The sequence below is a fragment of the Tiliqua scincoides genome, chromosome 1, assembly GCF_035046505.1.
Source record: "Tiliqua scincoides isolate rTilSci1 chromosome 1, rTilSci1.hap2, whole genome shotgun sequence".
Taxonomy (NCBI): domain Eukaryota; kingdom Metazoa; phylum Chordata; class Lepidosauria; order Squamata; family Scincidae; genus Tiliqua; species Tiliqua scincoides.
In genome coordinates this window covers 260560665-260581549 of record NC_089821.1, presented here as the reverse complement: position 1 = coordinate 260581549, position 20885 = coordinate 260560665, and the positions used below count along the sequence as shown (strand labels likewise).

At 43.7% G+C, this 20885-nt stretch overlaps 1 protein-coding gene across 6 annotated transcripts in view; it reads right to left on the bottom strand.

The window, feature by feature from the left end:
- The window catches only part of DYNC2LI1 (dynein cytoplasmic 2 light intermediate chain 1), a 37743-nt gene that overhangs the window by 4723 nt on the left and 12135 nt on the right, over positions 1-20885 (bottom strand). For 4 of the 6 annotated variants that reach the window (XM_066624512.1, XM_066624504.1, XM_066624519.1 and 1 more), the window contains 6 exons: positions 19972-20040; positions 16565-16642; positions 12261-12337; positions 10377-10447; positions 9028-9125; positions 5792-5884 (listed from right to left, as the gene is read on the bottom strand). In XM_066624512.1, coding sequence (XP_066480609.1) covers positions 5792-5884; positions 9028-9125; positions 10377-10447; positions 12261-12337; positions 16565-16642; positions 19972-20040 — 486 coding nt within the window. Of the gene's footprint in view, positions 1-5791; positions 5885-6244; positions 6367-9027; positions 9126-9255; positions 9341-10376; positions 10448-12260; positions 12338-16564; positions 16643-19971; positions 20041-20885 lie in introns of those variants that run through there. The other 2 variants (XR_010794333.1, XM_066624529.1) reach the window with 2 other exon arrangements.

Genomic DNA, 20885 nt, shown 5'->3' with positions numbered 1-20885 from the left:
GTGCAACAGCCATAAAGCTGTTTAAATTGCTGGAACACTCATTCCAGCAGCATAAATGGCCTTTAGGATTGGGCTGTAATTAAAAACGGGCAGCCCAATCCTACAGATATTTCCTTGGAGATCCACTCAGTTGAAAAGGACTTAAACTCAATTCAGTATGGGCAGGATTGGACATGGGATGTCCTAATATTCAATGTTAAGTATTAATTTCAGCAAAAGAATATCCAATTCACTGTGCTATGTAGATGACCAATTTCAGTAGTTTTCATAATGCCATACTGATTGGGTGAAAAAGAAAGACAAGCAGCACATTTAGGAGACAATCCATTGTGTGCCCTTGCCCAACACAAGTCCCTTGCACCAGCTGAAGAGAGTCGCAAAAGTACCACAATGCACTTTTGCGCCACCTTCTGAGGAGGGAGGCCAGTCCAGGCCCTGTTGGGGCGTTGGATCAGATAAGCCTGTGCCAGCCAAGTCAGGCCAGTAGAAGGGTTTGGGGAGGCGCGTGGGAGAGCAGGTAGGAGGTGTTTCAAGGAGGGTGGGCAGTGGGTGGGCAGCAGGTGAGGGGGCGGGGCCAGGATCTTAACCCTGGTCCTGGTCAACCTGGGACAGCTCTGGGCTGCTCAGAGCTGCACTGCTCAGATCTGCGTCACGTCTTCAGGTGGTACAGATCCGAGTAGCCCCATTGGGGCTGGTGCCACTTTACTCAGGGTAAGGGGAAGCAGTTCTCCTTGCCCCAGGCTGAGCCGTTTTCAGCCTGCCTGCTTCAGTGCAAGTTAGGATTGAGCTGCTCGAAACACAGGACACGATCCACCTAGGTAAGACTTTTAAATTTCAAGTGATTACAATGGAAGGTAGCTAAGCACACAGACTTCAAAGTGTGTACTTTGGCCTTTACTATGCCTGGTATCCGACTTCATAATGTATAGTTATTAACCCCAACAATGGAATTACAGTGTCTTTAGGTCTTCATAGCTTTTGTACTAAAATGAAGCAGTAAATTAAATTCCTTTCCCTTTCTCACACTGAACCCAAGTCACACACAGGGCAGGAAAATTATATCAGTGGGCAACCAGACAATGGAACTCAGATAAATTAAGTAAGGGCACAATCCTAACACGCCCTTCTGCCAGCACAAGTCCCTTCTGCCAGCGCAAGAGGGTTGCAAATGTGCCTTAAAGCAAGTCTGCACCTCCTCAAGAGTTGGCTAGGCCAGCATGCAGAGTTGCGCCAGGCCACAGAGGCTAATTCAGCCTCTGTGCCGACGGAGGGAGCGAGGCTTGCATCAGCTGAGCTCGGCCGACGCAAGGCTCTGGGGTGGATGGGGAGGAGGCGGGAAGGAGGCATTCCGGGGTAGGGAGAGCAGTCCCAGGAGTGGGTGGGGAGCAGGAGGTGGGGCTGGGATCTGGCTGTTATGCCAGATCCTAGCTCCCATATGCAAGGCGCACGGAGCAGCTTCAAGCTGCTCCACTCTCCTCGGACTTGTGCCACCTTAGGAAAGGGCGAAAGTCTGAGGAGACCCATGGGGTTGTGGTGGCTTACCCAGGGATAAAGGGAAGAGTTTCCCCTTATCTTCAGCAGAGCCACTTTGCAGCCCTATCTTGTGTTGGATACATCACAAGCCTCTTGGCTTGCCTGTAACAGCGCAAGATAGGATTGCCCTGCACATGCAATAAACTATAAAAAGTAGATTGGATGGTGGATATAGTGCACAAATAAATTTCTCCTACAAAGCTAATAGTAAATTCCATTATGTGGCCAGCTAATTTTATTTAAACAGTAGAGAGATATACAGTTGGCCTCCAAGTTGAAGATGGCGGTGCTAGTTTTATGGAATGATTCTACATGACACTGTATTACGCTTTTAATATAGTATTAAAGAATTGTTACTGCTTATGATACATACACTGTAATTTACCTTAGTTTCTATCTTTTTGCTCTTACTGGAATATTGATTGATATATTATATGGGGGGGGGGGCGTACCTGCAGATCCTGTATCTGCAGTTTCACTTATTTGTGGATGTGCCTCCTGCGTACCCATTAGCTTATTTTGGGACCTAAGTAAAAAAGTCTTACTTCGCAAGGTCACTATAAGCTTATAAGATCATAGAGACCTTCAGGTTGCTTTCCGACAGCCTGGATGTTTGGGGGGGGGGGGAACTAAAGCAAGTTTAACAGGAAGTTGAAGCTAACAGTTTCCTGTTAACCTCCATCTAGAACCTCCATCTAATTGTTTTGTTTCAAGTGATCAGCTGCTGGGAGGCAGCCTGAAGGTCACCATGAGCTTGTAAGCTTATATTGACCTGGTGAAGCAAGGCATTTTTGTTTAGGTAAGTCCCTAAACAAGTTAGTGGGTGGGAGGAGCGGCTGTGGAGGCAGGTATACCCCGTATCCCTGGTTTCCTTTATTCATAGGGGGAGAGAAACCTATCCCTGCAGATACTGTGGCATGCCTGTACTATATATTTTATGTTATTTATGTGAGTGCTGAAAGGTGGGGTTAGTTAACGAATAAATTACATTCCGTCACCCCAATCTCTGGATGATCAAGTTTTGAATACTGTAAAAACATAGAAAGCAGCATGATAGTGGCTTCAAGTGCCTGAGGATTATCACTGCAGTATGAGTCAGTTGTTGGGTCCAGAGAAATACATACAGTAGACAGATTATAGCCTTTGGTATATTCTAGGAGTGATGATAAAAGAGTAAAAGACCTTGAGGAAATGAGCTATTCATCTGTTGCAGTTTACTAGAAATGGTATAAAATAAACACTGATGTACAAACTCATGCCAGGGAGGCATTTCTTTTATGAGCTACACTTAAGTGTAGCTTTTATGAGCTACACTTGGCTAAAAATTGAGTATCTTCTTACTGTTTCCTGATGTATGGGTCCCTCATGTCAGCAGCAATATCACAAAAGTCATGAGAAGTGTATGAAAGACTACAGATAGTCATTCGGAGTCCAAAGAGCAACATAAAATTATCAGCAAAAAATGTGCAAAGTCTACTTTTCAACTGGAATAAAAAGCTGCCATGCATGAATACCTCTGAGAAACAGAAATACAAAGCATTATGTCTGATGCTGTACCTTTTAATATAAATGTTCCTCTCTATATAAATGCTTTATCTTTAGAAGAATGTAGGCAACAAAGGACTACAAAAAAAGAAAGATTAGCCTTCATAAGCATGTAATATTTATTCTTAAGATAGGGAATGTTTCACTCTCCATTTTCATATAATTATGGGAAATCCTAATGCAGTTAAAAAAACAAATCTAGCCAGGGAATTGTTTTCTCATAGATGCATGTAGGGTTATCTTACAGTTCTTAAGATCAAATGAAATACAAAAATCCCAAAATGTTTTCACAAAAGCAGGTTCAAATGTTACAATAATCTCATAATAACTTCAAGATGGAAATTTTAGGGAAATAGCTGCAGATAATTTTCCTTCAACAGCAACTCGTCTATTATCAAGTTTTTCCCCCCACTAATACTACCAGCAACAAAAGCTATACCAACTTCCAATGGCATCAATAGAGATAAAAATCATTATAAAAAAAAAAGCACCGAAACAAGACAAACCTGAGAAAAGATTAATTTTCAATATGATTTAATCAACTCTTCCCAGTAGCCTAGTTCGGTTAATAAAAATGCCATCCACAATCACAAGCTTAGCAGAACAGTAAAGCAAAAATGTATGCAGCAGGCAATTAAAAAGAACATTCTATTTTGAGACATGCATTAAAATAAATCCAATAAAATCTGAGGACTGCATTAGTCATTAATTATATGCCACGAGGAAGTTTGTGTAGTCCATAAGAAATAATTTAAACTCAGATTAATTTTACATTCATGATTTAAAAGGAAAATACTTGGTGAGATGACTATAGATCGATGACCTGGAATAAACCTGTCATCTTAAGTAAATTGACCTCCAATTGGAAGTAGTCTTGTGTGTATATATGTTTAACTGTAGATTATTTTATGCCCGTAAATAAATACTATAAAACTATGACATCAATAAGATAATAATTTGGCTTGGTATTACATGGCATGGTTACTGAACTGTGCTTCAACAGAACTGAAGTAACCCTCAGTGTACAGCATCTAGCTGGTGAAGTATGTTTGGGGTTACTTTAGTTTAGAACTGCACTGTGGCATTTTACCAAGCTACCCTCTTTGCTCTTAAGAAGAACAAATCCAATACATTTTCCTAGACTTTGCTTGCCATGGTCATGTTTAATCAGAAGTCCTTCATGTCTACAATTTTAAACCATTGTTGACTCAGCCTGGCTGGAACAGTTTGCTTTACAAAATAGGCCTCAGCAGTTCTAATTGCTTTGAGAGTTAAAGTATGGTATTAATTATGAAACATAATGGATTCTTACAATAAAATATGCATTTTTGTCTTTTTTAAAAAATTACTCTTCAGGCTTATAAACCTGATTAAAGGCAACAATAAATAAGCAGGTCACATGGCAATAACCAGAATTTGTGACTACTTCTAGCTAGTCTCCCAAAAAGAAAATTACTGCAAAGTCCTAGGCATGTCTACTCCGAAGTAAATCCCTTCCAGGCCAATTCGATTTGGATGCTGTGCTAATGGCACACAGCTGCCAGTACAACTTCCAGCATATCTTGGCAATGCCACACTTGTGCTGGAGCAAGACGGGCCAAATGCCAAGCCGGTCCTAAAGCAATGCTGGCACAGTCCTTCCTAGTAATACCCCCAGTGCCCATGGAGGCAATAACACAGCCCATTATCCATGATGCAGCATCCAGACATCAGCGCATCATCAGCATGATGTTGGCGCATCATCACTGCAACATCAGTGCATTGCTATGACATTGGTGCATTTCACCATGACATCCAGCTCACCAAGCAGCGGCTGGGTTCACATTGGTTACACACTGAGAGGCACACACAACCAACACCATGAGCTATGCTTCTTGCTAAATATGTTGCCTCTTGCTGGATTGGAGGTACTCACAAGTGTGTGTTCATGACATGCACACACACACACACAGTTACTTTGAACAGAACCAAATAACTGGAGATTGGGGATGATTTCCCACATTAAAATGGCAAGAAGAGAATAGCACTGTAATCAGTGTCCCTGTAAGCAGTGCGGCCTTGTGGCCGCACAGCTCCAAGCAGCACAGAGCTCAGTGACTTGAACTTCAGCAATAATGCATGCCATAATCGCCAAATGTCCAGAGATGGTGTTGAGATATAGTCGCAAAACTACACAGCTGAAGGAGGAGTCCACGCAACAGTAGAGATGAACATAGACTGTAATACAAGGGATGCCTGCTCAACTCGTAGTCTGCTTCCAATTTGGTGAGTTATAAGCCAAATATTTACCATTGTGGTCTACTAAGTCCTGGATTCCTGTACTTTCAGTTACAAGTATGCATCAAACACAGAAGGTTTCCTAAAACCAGGGGTGGCTATCATGATTTAATGGCTTGCAAGCCGTGTTAAAAGAAGGAAATAATTTATTTCTCCACAATGAACATTGATCATTTTCATTGAGCATTTTGCAGCATACAGAGGACTTTGCTGTACTTATCTGATTTATGTCTGGAATAACCTTGTACATCATGGTTAGACTGAAAGATGATTATTTGTCCAAGGCCACTGAGTGAACTTTATGGCTGAAAGGCGCTTGGTCACAGAAAGGCTCAAAGGTTCATTGTTTGAACACCTCTGCAGTAGTTGAGAAATATTTATAAGGTTCTCAAGTTTTATGACAAGCAATATACATGAAAGGAAGACAGTGACATACCTGATTCTTCTGAGTTCGCATTGCATCAACTTCATATTCAGCATATTGTGGATCCTGAGCTGGGTCCTTGACTTCTCTGAAGACACCAATATTCTGAATTTAGAGAAGATACAATATAAATTGTCATTTTTTATTTTTCTTAACAGTGAAAGCCTATACATGTTTACTCCGAAGTTCCATTATGTTCAGTTGAACTTACTCTCCTGTAGCTGTGCTTGGGATTGTAGAGTTAGACCTGTCTTACAATATCTCTTTAGTTTTACTATATTTACACTTCTTCCTTACAATACTTTCAAGACATCAACCTGTGTTGGTCACAGAGGCTGGTTCATACTGCTTCCCCCATTTACTTAGAAACAACTGGTGAGCCTGCAACTCAGCTGAGATTACACAAAGGTGCTCGGTATTGGAATAGTTGCATCCACGGGTGAAGATACTAACGCACATCCTCACCTCACACAATCCTGGTCACATCACAAGTCCACCAGCATGCCCTCATGTTTTTTAGAGGCAACAGTATGGCATCACCACATGGTCCCTTCATTTCACAAAGGTTCTCTCAGTTTGGGTTTGACCTACCAAACCAAAAATTAGTCTAAGAGATTGTATGAACTGCCTATTTGTCTGCCTTAATTGCCTCTAACGGTGGTTCTCAAACTTTTAGCACCAGGACCCACTTTTCAGAATGACAATCTGTCTGAGACTGGAAGGGAGGCCATTTACCTTGAAGTGATGTTACGGCCATAAGAGACACCATCAAGTAGAAAGTGCTTTCCTGAGAATGCAGCAAGCATTGAAATTGCCCATGGCAAGCACTAAAATTGTACCATTTTCCCTAGATCGGTGAGTTATAAATAATTATATAAATTAAAATGGATAATTAAAAATAAAGTAAAACAATAAAGGGGGATGAGATGAGGAAGTTAGCCACCAAGTGAATTATCTCTGTAGACTGACTGCAAAAACCTCAAGCCCCCCCCCCAAAAGAAATCAGTAAGTTTTAAGCCCTACACAGTGCTCAGTTCAATTTTCTTATATTTAAGCCAGTTTAGCGTGATCTGAGACAAAATCAATTTTAAATCCAACATACAATATATTTTGTTTTGGGCTGGATTGAGATTCAAAGCTTCCCTCTAAACAGCATTAAAACCACAGAATGATGAGGAGAGGAAATGAGGCTTCACTGGGGGAGGGGGTCTGTAAAAGAAAATAAAGCAGAGGTTCCTAAATCTTTTAGCACTGGAACCCTCTTTTTAAAATTACACACCACCAGGACTGACCTAGCTATAAAAAAAAAAAGTGTTACCAGCTTTTGCCTAATCTTCATCAGGAGCTGGCACAGTTGCTTACTTGTGAGTAAACACGACTGTGTAGCTTAGGCTGCAATCCTATCCACACTTTCCTGGGATTAAGTCCCATTGAACACAATAGGACTTACTTCTGAGTAGGCACGCATAGGATTGTGCCCTTAGTTATGCTTTCCATAGGGCTCAATACATTCAAGAGTTTGGAGGGAGGGACTTCCTCCTTGGGTGTTTTTGGGGGGCTGTGTTCATCGGATCAAGACCATTCTGGTGGTGTTGGATTCCTCTCAGCCTGGCCTTTGCAATGAACCAGAGCCTACTCGTGAGTAAACACATGGTGTGACTCGGTTTCACTTTCCATAGGGCTCAATACATTTTGCTCGTTTCCTATCAGTTTGTCAGTTTCAGCTATGCGAGCCACCAACAATAAGGCCACAACCCACCAAGTGGGTCATAACCCACAGTTTGAGAAACGCTGCCCTATAACACAGTAACTTTGTGCAAGATAACATGAAAATACTGGCAAAAGAAAACAGCAGATGATATTTTTATAAGGTTGCACAAACACTTTAGGCCCAGTCCTACTGGGCCATGTTGGCAGCAGAATGTATAAAGCAGCTGTGAAGGATGCTCTGGCAGTGTACAGGGTAGCACACTACCCGAGCATTGGTATGAAGGCCAGAGCCTTCCCATGTGGTTGGGGAATAACTGGCTATCCATTGGAACAGGTAAGAAAGTGGAGGAGGAGGAGGGCAGATTGGGGCAGGGAGGCTGCAAGAAGGGATGCATTCAGCAGCAATGGCACATGTCAGATTCTGTCCCCTCCAGCAGCAGCCTCCCTGCCCTTTTCTCTCCTCAGACTTGTGCCAGAGAAATAGCTGGTGCAAATCCGAGGAGATCCATTGTGTAGTGGGAAGCTTACAGAAGGATAATGGGATTTAAATCTCTTTGGAAGCCTCCCAATCTGCCCTCACTGCTGCTGGATATACTGCATCCATTTTTGGTATGGCTGTGCCAGTGGGAGGTTAAAGATGAGATCGGTCTGTTAGTTCAGTCTCACAGAAAAAAAGAAAACTTAAACCACTGATGTAATTGTAAACAATTGTATACAAAAGAATAGCTATGGCTATAGCAACATAAGACTGCATCAAAGCATATCTGGATATGCAGATGATACCACTGTAATGGCAGAAAGTGAGGAGAACCTCTTGATGACGGTGAAAGAGGAAAGTGCAAAATATGGCTTGAAACTTAACATTAAAAAAACTAAGATCATGGCATCCGGTCCCATCCTCTCACGGCAAATAGAAGGGGAAGAAATGGAAACCATGACAGAGTTTATCTTCTTGGGCTCCAAGATCAATGCAGACAGATATTGCAACCATGAAATTAAAAGGTGCTTGCTTCTTGGGAGGAAAGCTATGGTAAACCTAGACAACTTAATGAAAAGCTGAGACATCACCTTGTTGGCAAAGGCCCGTATAGTCAAAGCTATGGTTTTCCCAGTAGTAATATATGGCTGTGAAAGCTAGACCATAAGGAGGACTGAGCGCTGAAGAATAGATGCTTTCAAATTATGGTGTTGAAGAAGACTTTTGAGAGTCTCCTGGACTGCAAGGAGATCAAATCAGTCAAACTCTGAAGGACAGGTGCTGAAGCTTAAAATTTTTTGTCATCTCATGAAAAGGGAGGACTCTTTAGAAAAGACCCTGATGCTGGGAAAAATTGAAGGCAAAAGGAGAAGGGGAAAGCAGAGGATGAGATGGTTAGATAGTGTCACGGAGGCAACAAACATGAATTTGGACAAGCTCTATTAGTGGTAGATAAGGGACCTGGCGTGCTGTGGTCCATGGAGTCACAAAGAGTCGGACACAACTTAACCACTGAACAACAAGAATGAGCAGTTGCAAAGGAACAGAAGTCTATGCATACCTTTGGTGGAAAAGCTTTCTGAAATACCTTTTTCCACAGTTCCATAGGTGTCTGTGCATGCAATTTTCCAATGTCACTTTCAGCAGCAGGGGGAGGCCCTAGTAATTTTCAAAATTGTCAACATATTTCCATCACAATATAGAGGTTAATTTAATAATGTTAAATAGTTCAACAATTTAACCAATGTGATTGTCGGGGTTCCCCTCCTCCTATACGTCCCCAGCTTACCCAGGGAGAAGACTTCTGGGCCAGAGGATCAGGGAGGGAGCCTGTGGAACATGGGGCCACCTCCCCATACGCTGCCTGGGCACTCCTGTGGGTAGCAAAGCACAGCGGAGGAACACTGCACGCCGAACCCCCCGCTTCCCCCTCCGCCTTGGAGGAGGGAGGGGGGAGACAGATCGCAGGCCGTTCAGCTGCTGGGCAGCCACCCCTCCCCCATCTTGGGGGAGAAGGGGAGCACTCCCCCGCCTAGCCAGCCAGGACCTGCCTTGCTAGGCAGGGCACCTGGCTATGACGTCGGGAGCCCACAGCTGGACCTCCCGATGTTGCCTGCAGAGCTACAGGACCCAGGTGGGCAGGGCAAGCCCACCCCCCAAAGGTAGAGACCAGAGCAGAGGCAGCAGCCTCCCCAGCCATCTCAGGAACAACCCTGGCAGCTCCAGGTGAGAGGGGGTGGGAGGGAGACAGAGAGAAGAAGGGGAGGGCAGTCCCAGAGACACACCCTTTTTGTACCATCTCTGTGAGGGAAGGGGAGGGGCCGAAGGGGAGGGGCCTGCCCTCCATAAACCCAGAGGCCAGGGATGACAAAGCAGTTGGGAGTTGCGAGAGGAGGCAGTAGGATCTGCTGACAGCAGCCCCTGCTCCTGACTCTGGCAAATGCTGCCAACCCAAAGAGGGGGAGCCGGGTGACACAACCCCCCTTTCTTCTGGTGAACTATTCTGAGGCCTCCACAAGGGGGTCCACCTCAGAAAGGCCAGGTGGGCCAGTCCCCTCCCCTCCCCCCCCCCGCAGGGAGGCCTCATAGTGATTAAAAAAATGGTTTTCATTGAGTTAAGAACATGGAAGCAAAGATTCCTGAACTGAAGCAAGGCATCAGTTAAAGCACAAAACTTGTTATACAAATTTGCATAATTAGAATTTTGCAAAATTAAATGCAATTAGAATGCAAATTAGAATGCAAAATTTTCTGATCAGTTTTGCCTGACTATTATAACATGCAGAGAAGTTTTGTAGATGTGTCAGAACCTGGAGTTCCATTTTTTCCCCTCACTTAAAAACACTGCATTCTCAAATTTATAAAAGTGATCTAAGCAATAACTATATATTGTACAAGTAAATCACTGACCTATTTGACTAAGAGAGTCCAATCCTGCTGGGATAAAGAGTGGTTTATTTTGATCCACTGACATGGATTTGCTTCAAAAATACAGACATAATAAAATAAATTAATGAAATACCAACTTTGACCAAGGACACAATCCAAGATAGCAAAACACAATTATGCCCCACCAACATCAGTGCACAGTAAGAGCTCAAATCTGTTAGCTAAATAGTGGGAACAAATTAACTCAGAAAATTTTTTTTTAAAAAAGATAAATTTTGATTTCAATCTTCTCAATTCATATCATCTGTATTCTTCAGTCTTGACAATGTCAACAGCCCTGTAGTATTTCACCATTCTTTCGCTTTTAATTTTTATAAATAGAAGTGTATGCTCTGACTGTGACAGGGTCATTTTATACACTGATTGAATTGACTGGGAAACTGAAACTGGCTATTATCTGTTATACAGAAGTATTGGTACATACACAAATATTACTATTTTCATTCCGATTGTTGTTGTTTGTCATCTTCACCTCTTCCTCCTGGATGGGTGGGGAAGTTGTAGCACCAGGGGATTTCTGAATGTTGTGAACAAATGAGTTGTAGGAAGGCACTTTCAGTCTTTATATTGACCCACTGAACAATATACAGTTCAGAAAAGGAAAGGGTTGTGCCTCTTCTCGTGGAGTTAATTCCACCCTTTTCCCACTCTGCCCTTTTAGGGAATATGACTGGTGGCTTTAAGTGGAGGCTCTTCATCAGAAGGAAAGCCCTGGGTAAGGCCTTCAGGGATACCTGAAGCTCCACAACACCTTTTGGCTTATTATTGTCCCCAGGTCTTGGTGAGCATAGGTTTTGGAACCCCTTCAGTTCTGCTCATCACTTGCTCCTGGGTAGAATGGTGTCTGGCCAGAATGGGGTCTGTCTCCCATTACTTCCCCAGCTGGCTGCCAGGTTTCGGCAGCAATTTTCTCTTTCTTCTCCCAGGCTCCTCTGCCTCTCTTCTAGGCTGGGATCGGTTTTTCTCATCCCCTTTCCTCCTTCCACCCTCCTTCCTCCATGTTTGGGGATTCCCTTGTCTCCTCCCTTTCCTTCTTACCCTCCTCCAGCATCCAGTATTGGCCTTTTGCATCTGTTATCCCAAATCTGTCTCTCTTTTTTCCCCATCTCTGTCATTTACTTTTTGATGTCTCCAAATCTATCTTCCTCTCACTTTCCTCTTTCAGCCCTTGCTTCCTAGACCCATTTACTCTGATGCAGGGAGCTTCTAAAAGGCTGAAACCAGCCCCAGCCTTCTTTGGAAAGGTGCAGCTTGTCAGTCAGTCCTGCTGACAGCTGAGAACGGGCAACAGTTGATGACACCAGTGGCCATCACTTTGCCACACAGCCTTGCTTCCTTGCCCACCAACTCACTGTACCAGTCTGCAGCTCACACTATTCCTTCCTGGTCCTGCCAAAGGAAAATTCTTAATGAAGAGCTGGTTTTTCTCTTTGCAGCTGGTGACAAGGCTAGCTCTCATTTGTCTTTTATTGTATCATTGTTACTTTTGTGATGTTTACCACCTTGTGATTTTAGCTTTAAAGGTAGGATGGAAATAAGAAATAAACAGATATATAAATTACTTTGGGTATATTTAATACCAGATTAGTAAATACAGATGAAGGTTAATTCTCATGGGGGCTAAAGCAATAGCAAAATCTTATCCAGGATTTAACACCTTGCATCCAAAGTGAAAATCATATACCCTGACCAACAAAGCGTCTTTTGCCATTCAAAACTTTAACCAAGTGAAGAGTTTCACTACTGTAGTATCCAAAAGTAAGCTGACATACTTTCTGGAATTACCTATGCTTGCTACTCAGAGGACTCAAAGAGAAGCTGTCAGTGGGAAATGCGGGAGCTTACCTTCTATCAAAACCAAATGCTAAGTGGTTAATGAAAGCACGTGCCTTCAGCAGTAGAGCTTCAGATTTGCTGGTGAACTAGGAAATAAAACGACACAAAAAAACTACTTTTAGCTCTTCCATTGTAAACCATTACCAAGTAATTCCTAACACAAAACTCTGAAGCATTATGTCTGGTTCTGACTTTCCCAGTTGAAGTGATCAGGTACTTCTCTGTAGTTAAAGGTGAAATTATACGTTATTTGCAACCGCATGTAAGAAAAAATCCAATGGTTCAGCTCTTTGCTGAGAAGTATGCAGATTTTCAGTACAGACATGACAGAGAAGAAACTATCCCTGTTGACAATTTTTCTCTACAACTCCCATTTTCCTAAACTGCTCTCCTCCACTCCTTCAAAGGGACTGGAGGTAGGTATCTAAAGGCTGACTAGAAGATGACAACCAAGTCAAAAGTAGGAGATTCTACCATATTGTTGAATCTAACAACAACAACAACAACAAGGAATTTATATGCTGCCTTTCTGGTCATCGGATTACTCCTCTGACTTTATTCAAGGCGGTTTACACAGGCAGGCGTTCCTAAATCCCTCAAGGGGATTTTTACAATCATAGAGGTTCTCTCTTTCAAGAACCAACAACATTTCAGAATGGATCTTCCTGGTTTGGTCTCATTTCTGGCCTCCAGTTCTCCCACGCAGGCTGACAAGCAGCTCCATCTCTCACATGGAGGGCAGCCAAGACGCTTCTTGCTCACACCAAAAGCAGGTGGAATCACTCAGCTTGGCTTGTCAGCTGCTTCAAGGTCTCGCCATTTGAGGTGCTGGTAGTCTCAAACTGGCAACCTTCAGATGTTATCTTTGGGTTAACGGAGGCTCTACCCTCTAGACCAGGGGCGCCCAAACCCCAGCCTGGGGCCACTTGTGGCCCTCGGGGACTCCTAATGCGGCCCGCGGGGAGCCCCCAGTCTCCAATGAGACTCTGTCCCTCCAGAGACTTGCTGGAGCCCATGCTTGCCCAACGCAAGTGCTCTCAGCATGAGGGTGACTGTTCAACTGCTCACATGAGCTGTGGGATGAGGGTTCCTTCCACTACTTGCTGTTTCTCATTTGTGATGCAGCAGTGGAAGCAAAGGAAAGACCAGCCTTGCTTTGTGCAAGGCCTTTTATAGGCCTTGAGCTATTGCAAGACCATTCATTCATTCATAAAAGTTCCATCTCTAATATATTCATTTACGTAAATTTATTCAAATTTGAAATGTTAATTAATTATTTTTTCCCCGGCCCCTGACATAGTGTCAGAGAGATGATGTGGCCCTCCTGCCAAAAAGTTTGGACACCCCTGCTCTAGACCAGACCTCCTGCACAACAAATTATGGTATGTTGTAAGAACAAAAGTCAACAAGCCTCAACTTGCATGCTCCTACATCCCTCTTCCTTTGTGTGTAAGGAGAGATTAGAAGCTTTGTTTCTTGCTTGTAGTGAACCATGGTTTGCATTTTCTCCATATAAGGCAAACTGACTTGCACAAATTAATTTGCCTTCAAACCAGAAACAAGCCTTCAGAGCAACATTAAAAATAATCCAAAAAGATGAAACTATAAAGTAGCAAAAATATATATATAAATGTGTTATCTTCAAATTTTAATTGAAGCAATATGTTAAAATGCAGCTGTCGTGTCAGGAGCAGAAAAGTCTAAAGGTACAAGGTACAAATGAAAAATACAATCACTGAGTTTTTAAAAAATAATGTCACATTGTAGTGACAATTGCACAAAAGTATAAGCCATACAAAACAGATCAAAAAACAGAACCCCCCCTCCCCAAAACAATGCTCCTATGTTGATTTATGTGACATCTATTGAAATTTTTTTCCCTCATGCACAGTACTTCCAGAATGGAGACTTATACATAATCTACACATTTACAGTGTTCTTTTATATGATTATCCAGGCTAAATTGTTTTTCATGCCTTTCTTAGCCTCTCCCTGTTTAGCCACCATACAGCAGCCCTTTATATACAGGTTATGCATACATTGCATATGAAAAGCGAGTGCTGAGAAATGGCTACAGCTAGGATACTTTTCAAGAGTGCACATTATATTGGCATGTCAGAAACAGGATTACTCTGCTCATATCCTTTATTGCCCCTTTTGAATGAGTCACCTTGGAGATGTCTGTTCACAGTGAATCATTAAGGTGACAACATTGCTCTGAATACAAATCCCCAATTTCTGTCATGCCCAAGTGGCTGGATGCATTGAACCAATTCTCCTGCAACAGCTAGCTATTACCCATTCGAATCATAACAGATATAACAGTATAAATAGTATCTATATGCTTTGTTCAAAAACTAGATAAATTGAAAAAAAAAATTTACGAAGTTCTTCAGGTGATAAATCTGAGGTTTACATACCATACAGGGTTGTTTATTCACTCACAATACTTGTTGGCAACCTTCAGTCTCGGAAGACTATGGTATCACGCTCTGAATGGTGGTTCTGGAACAGCGTCTAGTGTGGCCGAAAAGGCCGATTCGGGAGTGACAATCCTTTCCACAATGGGAGCAAGTATAGTGTGTCCCTGGTCTGTCTCCCTGGCTATGGGCCTTCCTTCTTTGCCTCTTTGCCTCAGTCTGTTGGCAAAGTGTCTCTTCAAACTGGGAAAGGCCATGCTGCACAGCCTGCCTCCAAGCAGAACTCACAATACTAAAAGCACTTTTTCCTATTCCCACATTTCTGTACTGCATACATTAAAAATGCTCTGTCTAGAAAGAGCCAGTGCGGTGTAGATAAAAGTGCTGAACCTGAAGCAAAGAGAACTGGGTTCCAGTTCTCACTGATCTATAAAGATCACTGACGTTGGATTACCTCTCAGTCTAAGCAAGGGGTCTCCAGACTACAGTCTGCAGGCTGGTTTATCTGTCCTATGGCTGACTGTTTGCTCAGTGCAATGGAAAAGAGCAAAGCCAACTCAGCTGTTCTGACTGAAAGGAGGGGCAGAAATATGCACCTGAAATGCGAAAGGCTGCACACAGACAAGGAGGCAAATGATGGAAGGAATATGGAACAAAGCAAAGACAAGCTAAAGAACTGAGGAGGGGAGAGGAAGCTGAGAAGAAGCAAGTAAAAGAGAAAAGGGGGAAACAGGATGAGGAACAAAAAAAGAAACAACTTTTCTCATGCCCTCCTTTGGTGTCTTTTTTTTTACTGTATAAACAAAAGCAACCCAAATATTTCATCATGCTTTTGTAGGAGAGTTGCTCCAGTCCCTTGATAATTTTGCTTGACCTTTCCTTAATGTTCTTCTACAATATCTCTTGAGACTGAGCAACCAGAACAGTATTCCAAACGTAGCCACACCACTGTTTTATACAAAAGCGTTATGACATCGTCCTGGACAGCGTTCCAGTCCTGGAACGTGCTGGAATCCCTAGCATGTATTCACTGCTGAAACAGAGACGCCTGCGTTGGCTTGGTCATGTCGTGAGAATGGATGATGGTCGGATCCCAAAGGATCTCCTCTATGGAGAACTCGTGCAAGGAAAGCGCCCTACAGGTAGACCACAGCTGCGATACAAGGACATCTGCAAGAGGGATCTGAAGGCCTTAGGGATGGACCTCAACAAGTGGGAAACCCTGGCCTCTGAGCGGCCCGCTTGGAGGCAGGCTGTGCAGCATGGCCTTTCCCAGTTTGAAGAGACACTTTGCCAACAGTCTGAGGCTAAGAGGCAAAGAAGGAAGGCCCATAGCCAGGGAGACAGACCAGGGACAGACTGCACTTCCTGCCGGTGTGGAAGGGATTGTCACTCCCGGATTGGCCTTTTCAGCCACACTAGACGCTGTGCCAGAACCACCTTTCAGAGCGCGATACCATAGTCTTTCGAGACTGAAGGTTGCCAATACCAATATGACATCGACAGTGTAATCCTATCTTGGCGAAACGCTGGTGCAGACGTTGCGATGCTGTCATATAACCACTATAAAGTATTAAAAGACAAGGAGATGATCTACGCTTGATTTATTGGTAGAAATTTCTCTCCTTATAGTATCTACAGTAGCTGGCAGAGATCCAAGTAGCACCAAAGGATAGGCTAGGGTGTTACTAACAATAAGGGGAAAAATATCCCCTTACTCTGAAGAGCCACAGATTAGGAATGGTTTGCAGGTATTTTATTATCAAACCCTTTCGTAATGAGGAATTTTTCTTTCACTCCTGCTGCAGATTGAGCTGACATTTTCAGTGAAATCAATTGTGCTTCAAAATGCTGAACTCTGATGTGCCTATTGGGTTATAATAATATACATACCACTAAGGATGCTCCATAATAATGAGAAACAAATCGAAGTGTCTTATATATTACTTTTTTAATCTCAGAGTCAAATTCCTAAAAAAAGGAAAGGAAAGTTCTTTTAATTAATAATTTTCTAGTTTTTCCACAATGTAACATAATATATACCCAAGAACTCAAACGTATCTAATATACACTGCTCAAAACAATAAAGGGAACACTCAAACAACACATCCGAGATCTGAATGAACGAAATATGCCTATTAAATACTTTGTTCCTGACATAGTTGAATGTGCTGACAACAAAATCACACAACAATCATCAATGGAAATCACATTTATCAACCCATGGAGGTCTGGGTTTGGTGTCATACTCAAAATTGAAGTGGAAAAACACACTACAGGCTGATCCAACTTCGATGTAATGTCCATAAAGCAAGTCAAAATGAGGCTCAGTAGTGTGTGTGGCCTCCACGTGCCTGTATGACCTCCCTACAATGCCTGGGCATGCTCCTGATGAGATGGCGGATAGTCTCCTGAGGGATCGCCTCCCAGACCTGGACTAAAGCATCTGCCAAGTCCTGGGCAGTCTGTGGTGCAACGTGGCGCTGGTGGATGGAGCGAGACATGATGTTCCAGATGTGCTCAATTGGATTCAGGTCTGGGGAACGGGCGGGCCAGTCCATAGCATCAATGCCTTCATCTTGCAGGAACTGCTGACACACTCCAGCCACATGAGGTCTAGCATTGTCCTGCATTAGGAGGAACCCAGGGCCAACCGCGCCAGCATACGGTCTCACAAGGGGTCCGAGGATCTCATCTCGGTACCTAGTGGCAGTCAGGCTACCTCTGGCGAGCACATGGAGGGCTGTGCAGCCCCCCAAAGAAATGCCACCCCACACCATTACTGACCCACTGCCAAACCGGTCATGCTGGAGGATGTTGCAGGCAGCAGAACGTTCTCCCTGCCGTCTCCAGACTCTGTCATGTCTGTCACATGTGCTCAGTGTGAACCTGCTTTCATCTGTGAAGAGCACAAGGCGCCAGTGGTGAGGCTGCCAATCTTGGTGTTCTCTGGCAAATGCCAAACGTCCTGCACGGTGTCGGGCTGTCAGCACAACCCCCACCTGTGGACGTCGGGCCCTCATACCACCCTCATGGAGTCTGTTTCTGACTGTTTGAGCAGACACATGCACATTTGTGGCCTGCTGGAGGTCATTTTGCAGGGCTCTGGCAGTGCTCCTCCTGTTCCTCCTAGCACGAAGGCGGAGGTAGCGGTCCTGATGCTGGGTTGTTGCCCTCCTACGGCCTCCTCCATGTCTCCTGGTGTACTGGCCTGTCTCCTGGTACTGCCTCCATGCTCTGGACACTACACTGACAGACACAGCAAACCTTCTTGCCACAGCTCGCATTGATGTGCCATCCTGGATGAGCTGCACTACCTGACCCACTTGTGTGGGTTGCAGACTCCGCCTCATGCTGCCATTAGAGTGACAGCACTGCCAGCATTCAAAGGTCACCCAAACATCAGCCCGAAAGCATAGGGACTGCAAAGTGGTCTGTGGTCACCACCTGCAGAACCACTCCTTTATTGGGGGTGTCTTGTTACTTGCCTATGATTTCCACCTGTTGTCTACTCCATTTGTGCAACAGCATGTGAACTTGATTGTCAATCCGTGTGGCTTCCTAGGTGGACAGTTTGATTTCACAGAAGTGTGATTGACTTGGAGTGACATTGTGTTGTTTAAGTGTTCCCTTTATTGTTTTGAGCAGTGTACTATTTGAACTACTCATATGTACCCCCTTTGCCTCCTCTGTTCACGTACCCAACTAAAAGAAAAGTTTCTTTGTTTGCTAAACCACAGGTTTCTGTGATGTGCAACTAAGAAGCTGTGATTTAAGCTACAAACCAGAATATTAAATGATGGTTTGACCCTTTCTACCATGTATGCAGTGTTGGCACCAGGTTACTGGGGGCTCTGGGCAAAGCCATGCACTAGGCTACACAATGACTCCCTTGCTCACCCTGGGCACTATTACCGCTTGCTGTACTGAGGATCTGGGGCTGGCCTGGCCTAGTGAGCCCTTGGCTAGTGCCCAATTTAGTCAATCCCTGATACTACACCTGCATGTATACACATGTTTTCTAAAGAGAAACATTTCCTGATTCACAAATGACCATTTATTCTACTTTATACTAATGTGACTGCACTCTCTTGGAAAAGTCAATTAAAAACAACAAAAAGTTTGTCTACTTTATAATGTAAGCCAGGAGTGTCCAAAGTTTCTGACACTGTGTCGGGGGCCGGGGAAATAAATAATTAATTTACATTTCAAATTTGAATAAATTTACATAAGTTTACATAAATGAATATATTGAAGATGAACTTATATAAATGAATCAAGGTCTTGCAATAGCTCAATGCCTATAAGAGGCCTTGCAAAAAGCAAGGCTGACCTTTCCTTAGCTGCCGCTGCTGCATCACAGTTGTGAAAGAGCAAGCAGTGGAGGGAGCTCTCATCCCACAGCTCACACGAGAGGTCAAACAGTCGCCCTCACACTGAGAGAAGTTGCGTTGGGCCAGTGTGGGCTTCAACAAATCTCCGGAGGGCCAGAGGCTCATTGGAGACTGGGGGCTCCCTGAGGGCCGCATTGAGAGGCCTTGAGGGCCGCAAGTGGCCCCCGGGCCGGGGTTTGGGCACCCCTGATGTAAGCAAACAAATTGTAATCCTAGGCTTGCACTAGGAGAAATTATGCATTACTGACTGCTGACTTGGCAGTAATGTACTTTGCTGCCACCTAGGGGATCAAGAATGAAAACTTCCCTGAAAAGATACTCTATTCTGCCTGTGGGTTCTCTAGCACTGTATGGAACTTAAGATGACATTTTGTTTTTATAATAATAATAATAATAATAATAATAATAATAATAATAATAATAATAATAATAATAATAAAAAGGACTCGTTTGACAGGCATTTTAAATCATATCATAGAAATACATTTACATCCAACTCGGAAAGAAATCAGTATGTCTGTGGCTTTATCAATGCATGCAACAAAATGAAGTGATAGAATGGACTATGCCACTTCAGACTGTAGGTCAAGGAGAATTCTTGTATTAAAATTCCTCATGTTTAAAAAAAACAAAAAACAAAACTCCATGCAAATACATTAGGGAGAATGATTCTGCTGCATCTGTGTCTTTTCTGTGCTACTTTTCTACTTACAGGATTTTTTTTTTCTTTTTACACAAATGGGAACATTCAGAAATATGAGCTTCACATGCAGTTTGAGATGGCAAAGGCATGTCCCGGCATCCACAGGGATTCCATTTTGGAACCCCCCCCCCCCCCCCACAGTTAATTGAAACCACAGATAACAGAGAGAAGAAAGGAGCTTAACAAAAGTACATATTACTTACATGAAATGTATCATATTTGCTTCCAATTATAACCAGTGGAACAGGAAATGGGTCAATCATCTCACGATCCTGTTAATTAAGTGGCAATACTTATAATATTTTTGTAGGCCACAAAATTATGCTGCTAAAAGACAACATGCTAAGCAGGTTAAATGCACAAAATATTCAATATGAATTAGCAAAACCATAGAAGAATTTGGTATTTAGAATTATACAGCAGTGAAACTGTTACAAGTAGGTGGAAAGCACAAGAAACTCACCATGTCATAAACAGGTTGAACTGACATTTCTCCGACCCAAGTCCCACCTACAGCTGGGTGGGCACAGCTGAAATGTAACTGGGCCAGAGAAGTGGATTTCAGACTGGGGTGTCGTGGCACCCCAGCCTGAAGGCCCTGGCCTCTTTCCCCTTAAGGGGCAGGGGAAGGGGCAGGGGGGAGGCAGGGGGGAGGCAGTGATGCGATCCCCAGGATTGTGCCGCTCAGGAGGGCTGCAGTGACTGGGATGCATGCACTAGTTCCTGCAGCAGCATGTCAGGAGTGCGGGGAGCCCTGTGCGAACGCCTGCAAGGCACCCTAGCTCGTTAGAAGTGAAAGTGGAGCGATCGCACTCTGCTTCCGGTTTTGCGGAAGTGGAGCGCGATCACTCCACTTTCTGCAGGCTGGGGAGCCCTTCAGGCGCTCGTGCAGGGCTCCCCACACCCCCAACAGGCTGCTTCAGGGACTGGTGAGTGCATCCCAGTCCCGGCAGCCCTCCTGAGCAGTGCAATCCTGGGGATCATGTCGCTGCCTCCCCCTGCCCCACAAGGACTTACAGCGGTGCAAACTCTCCTAGAGAGTTTGAAAACCGCTGGGTCAGAGGAATAAGAAGATACATTGGCTACACTGATGGTTTACTATGTTAATTTTGCCTTG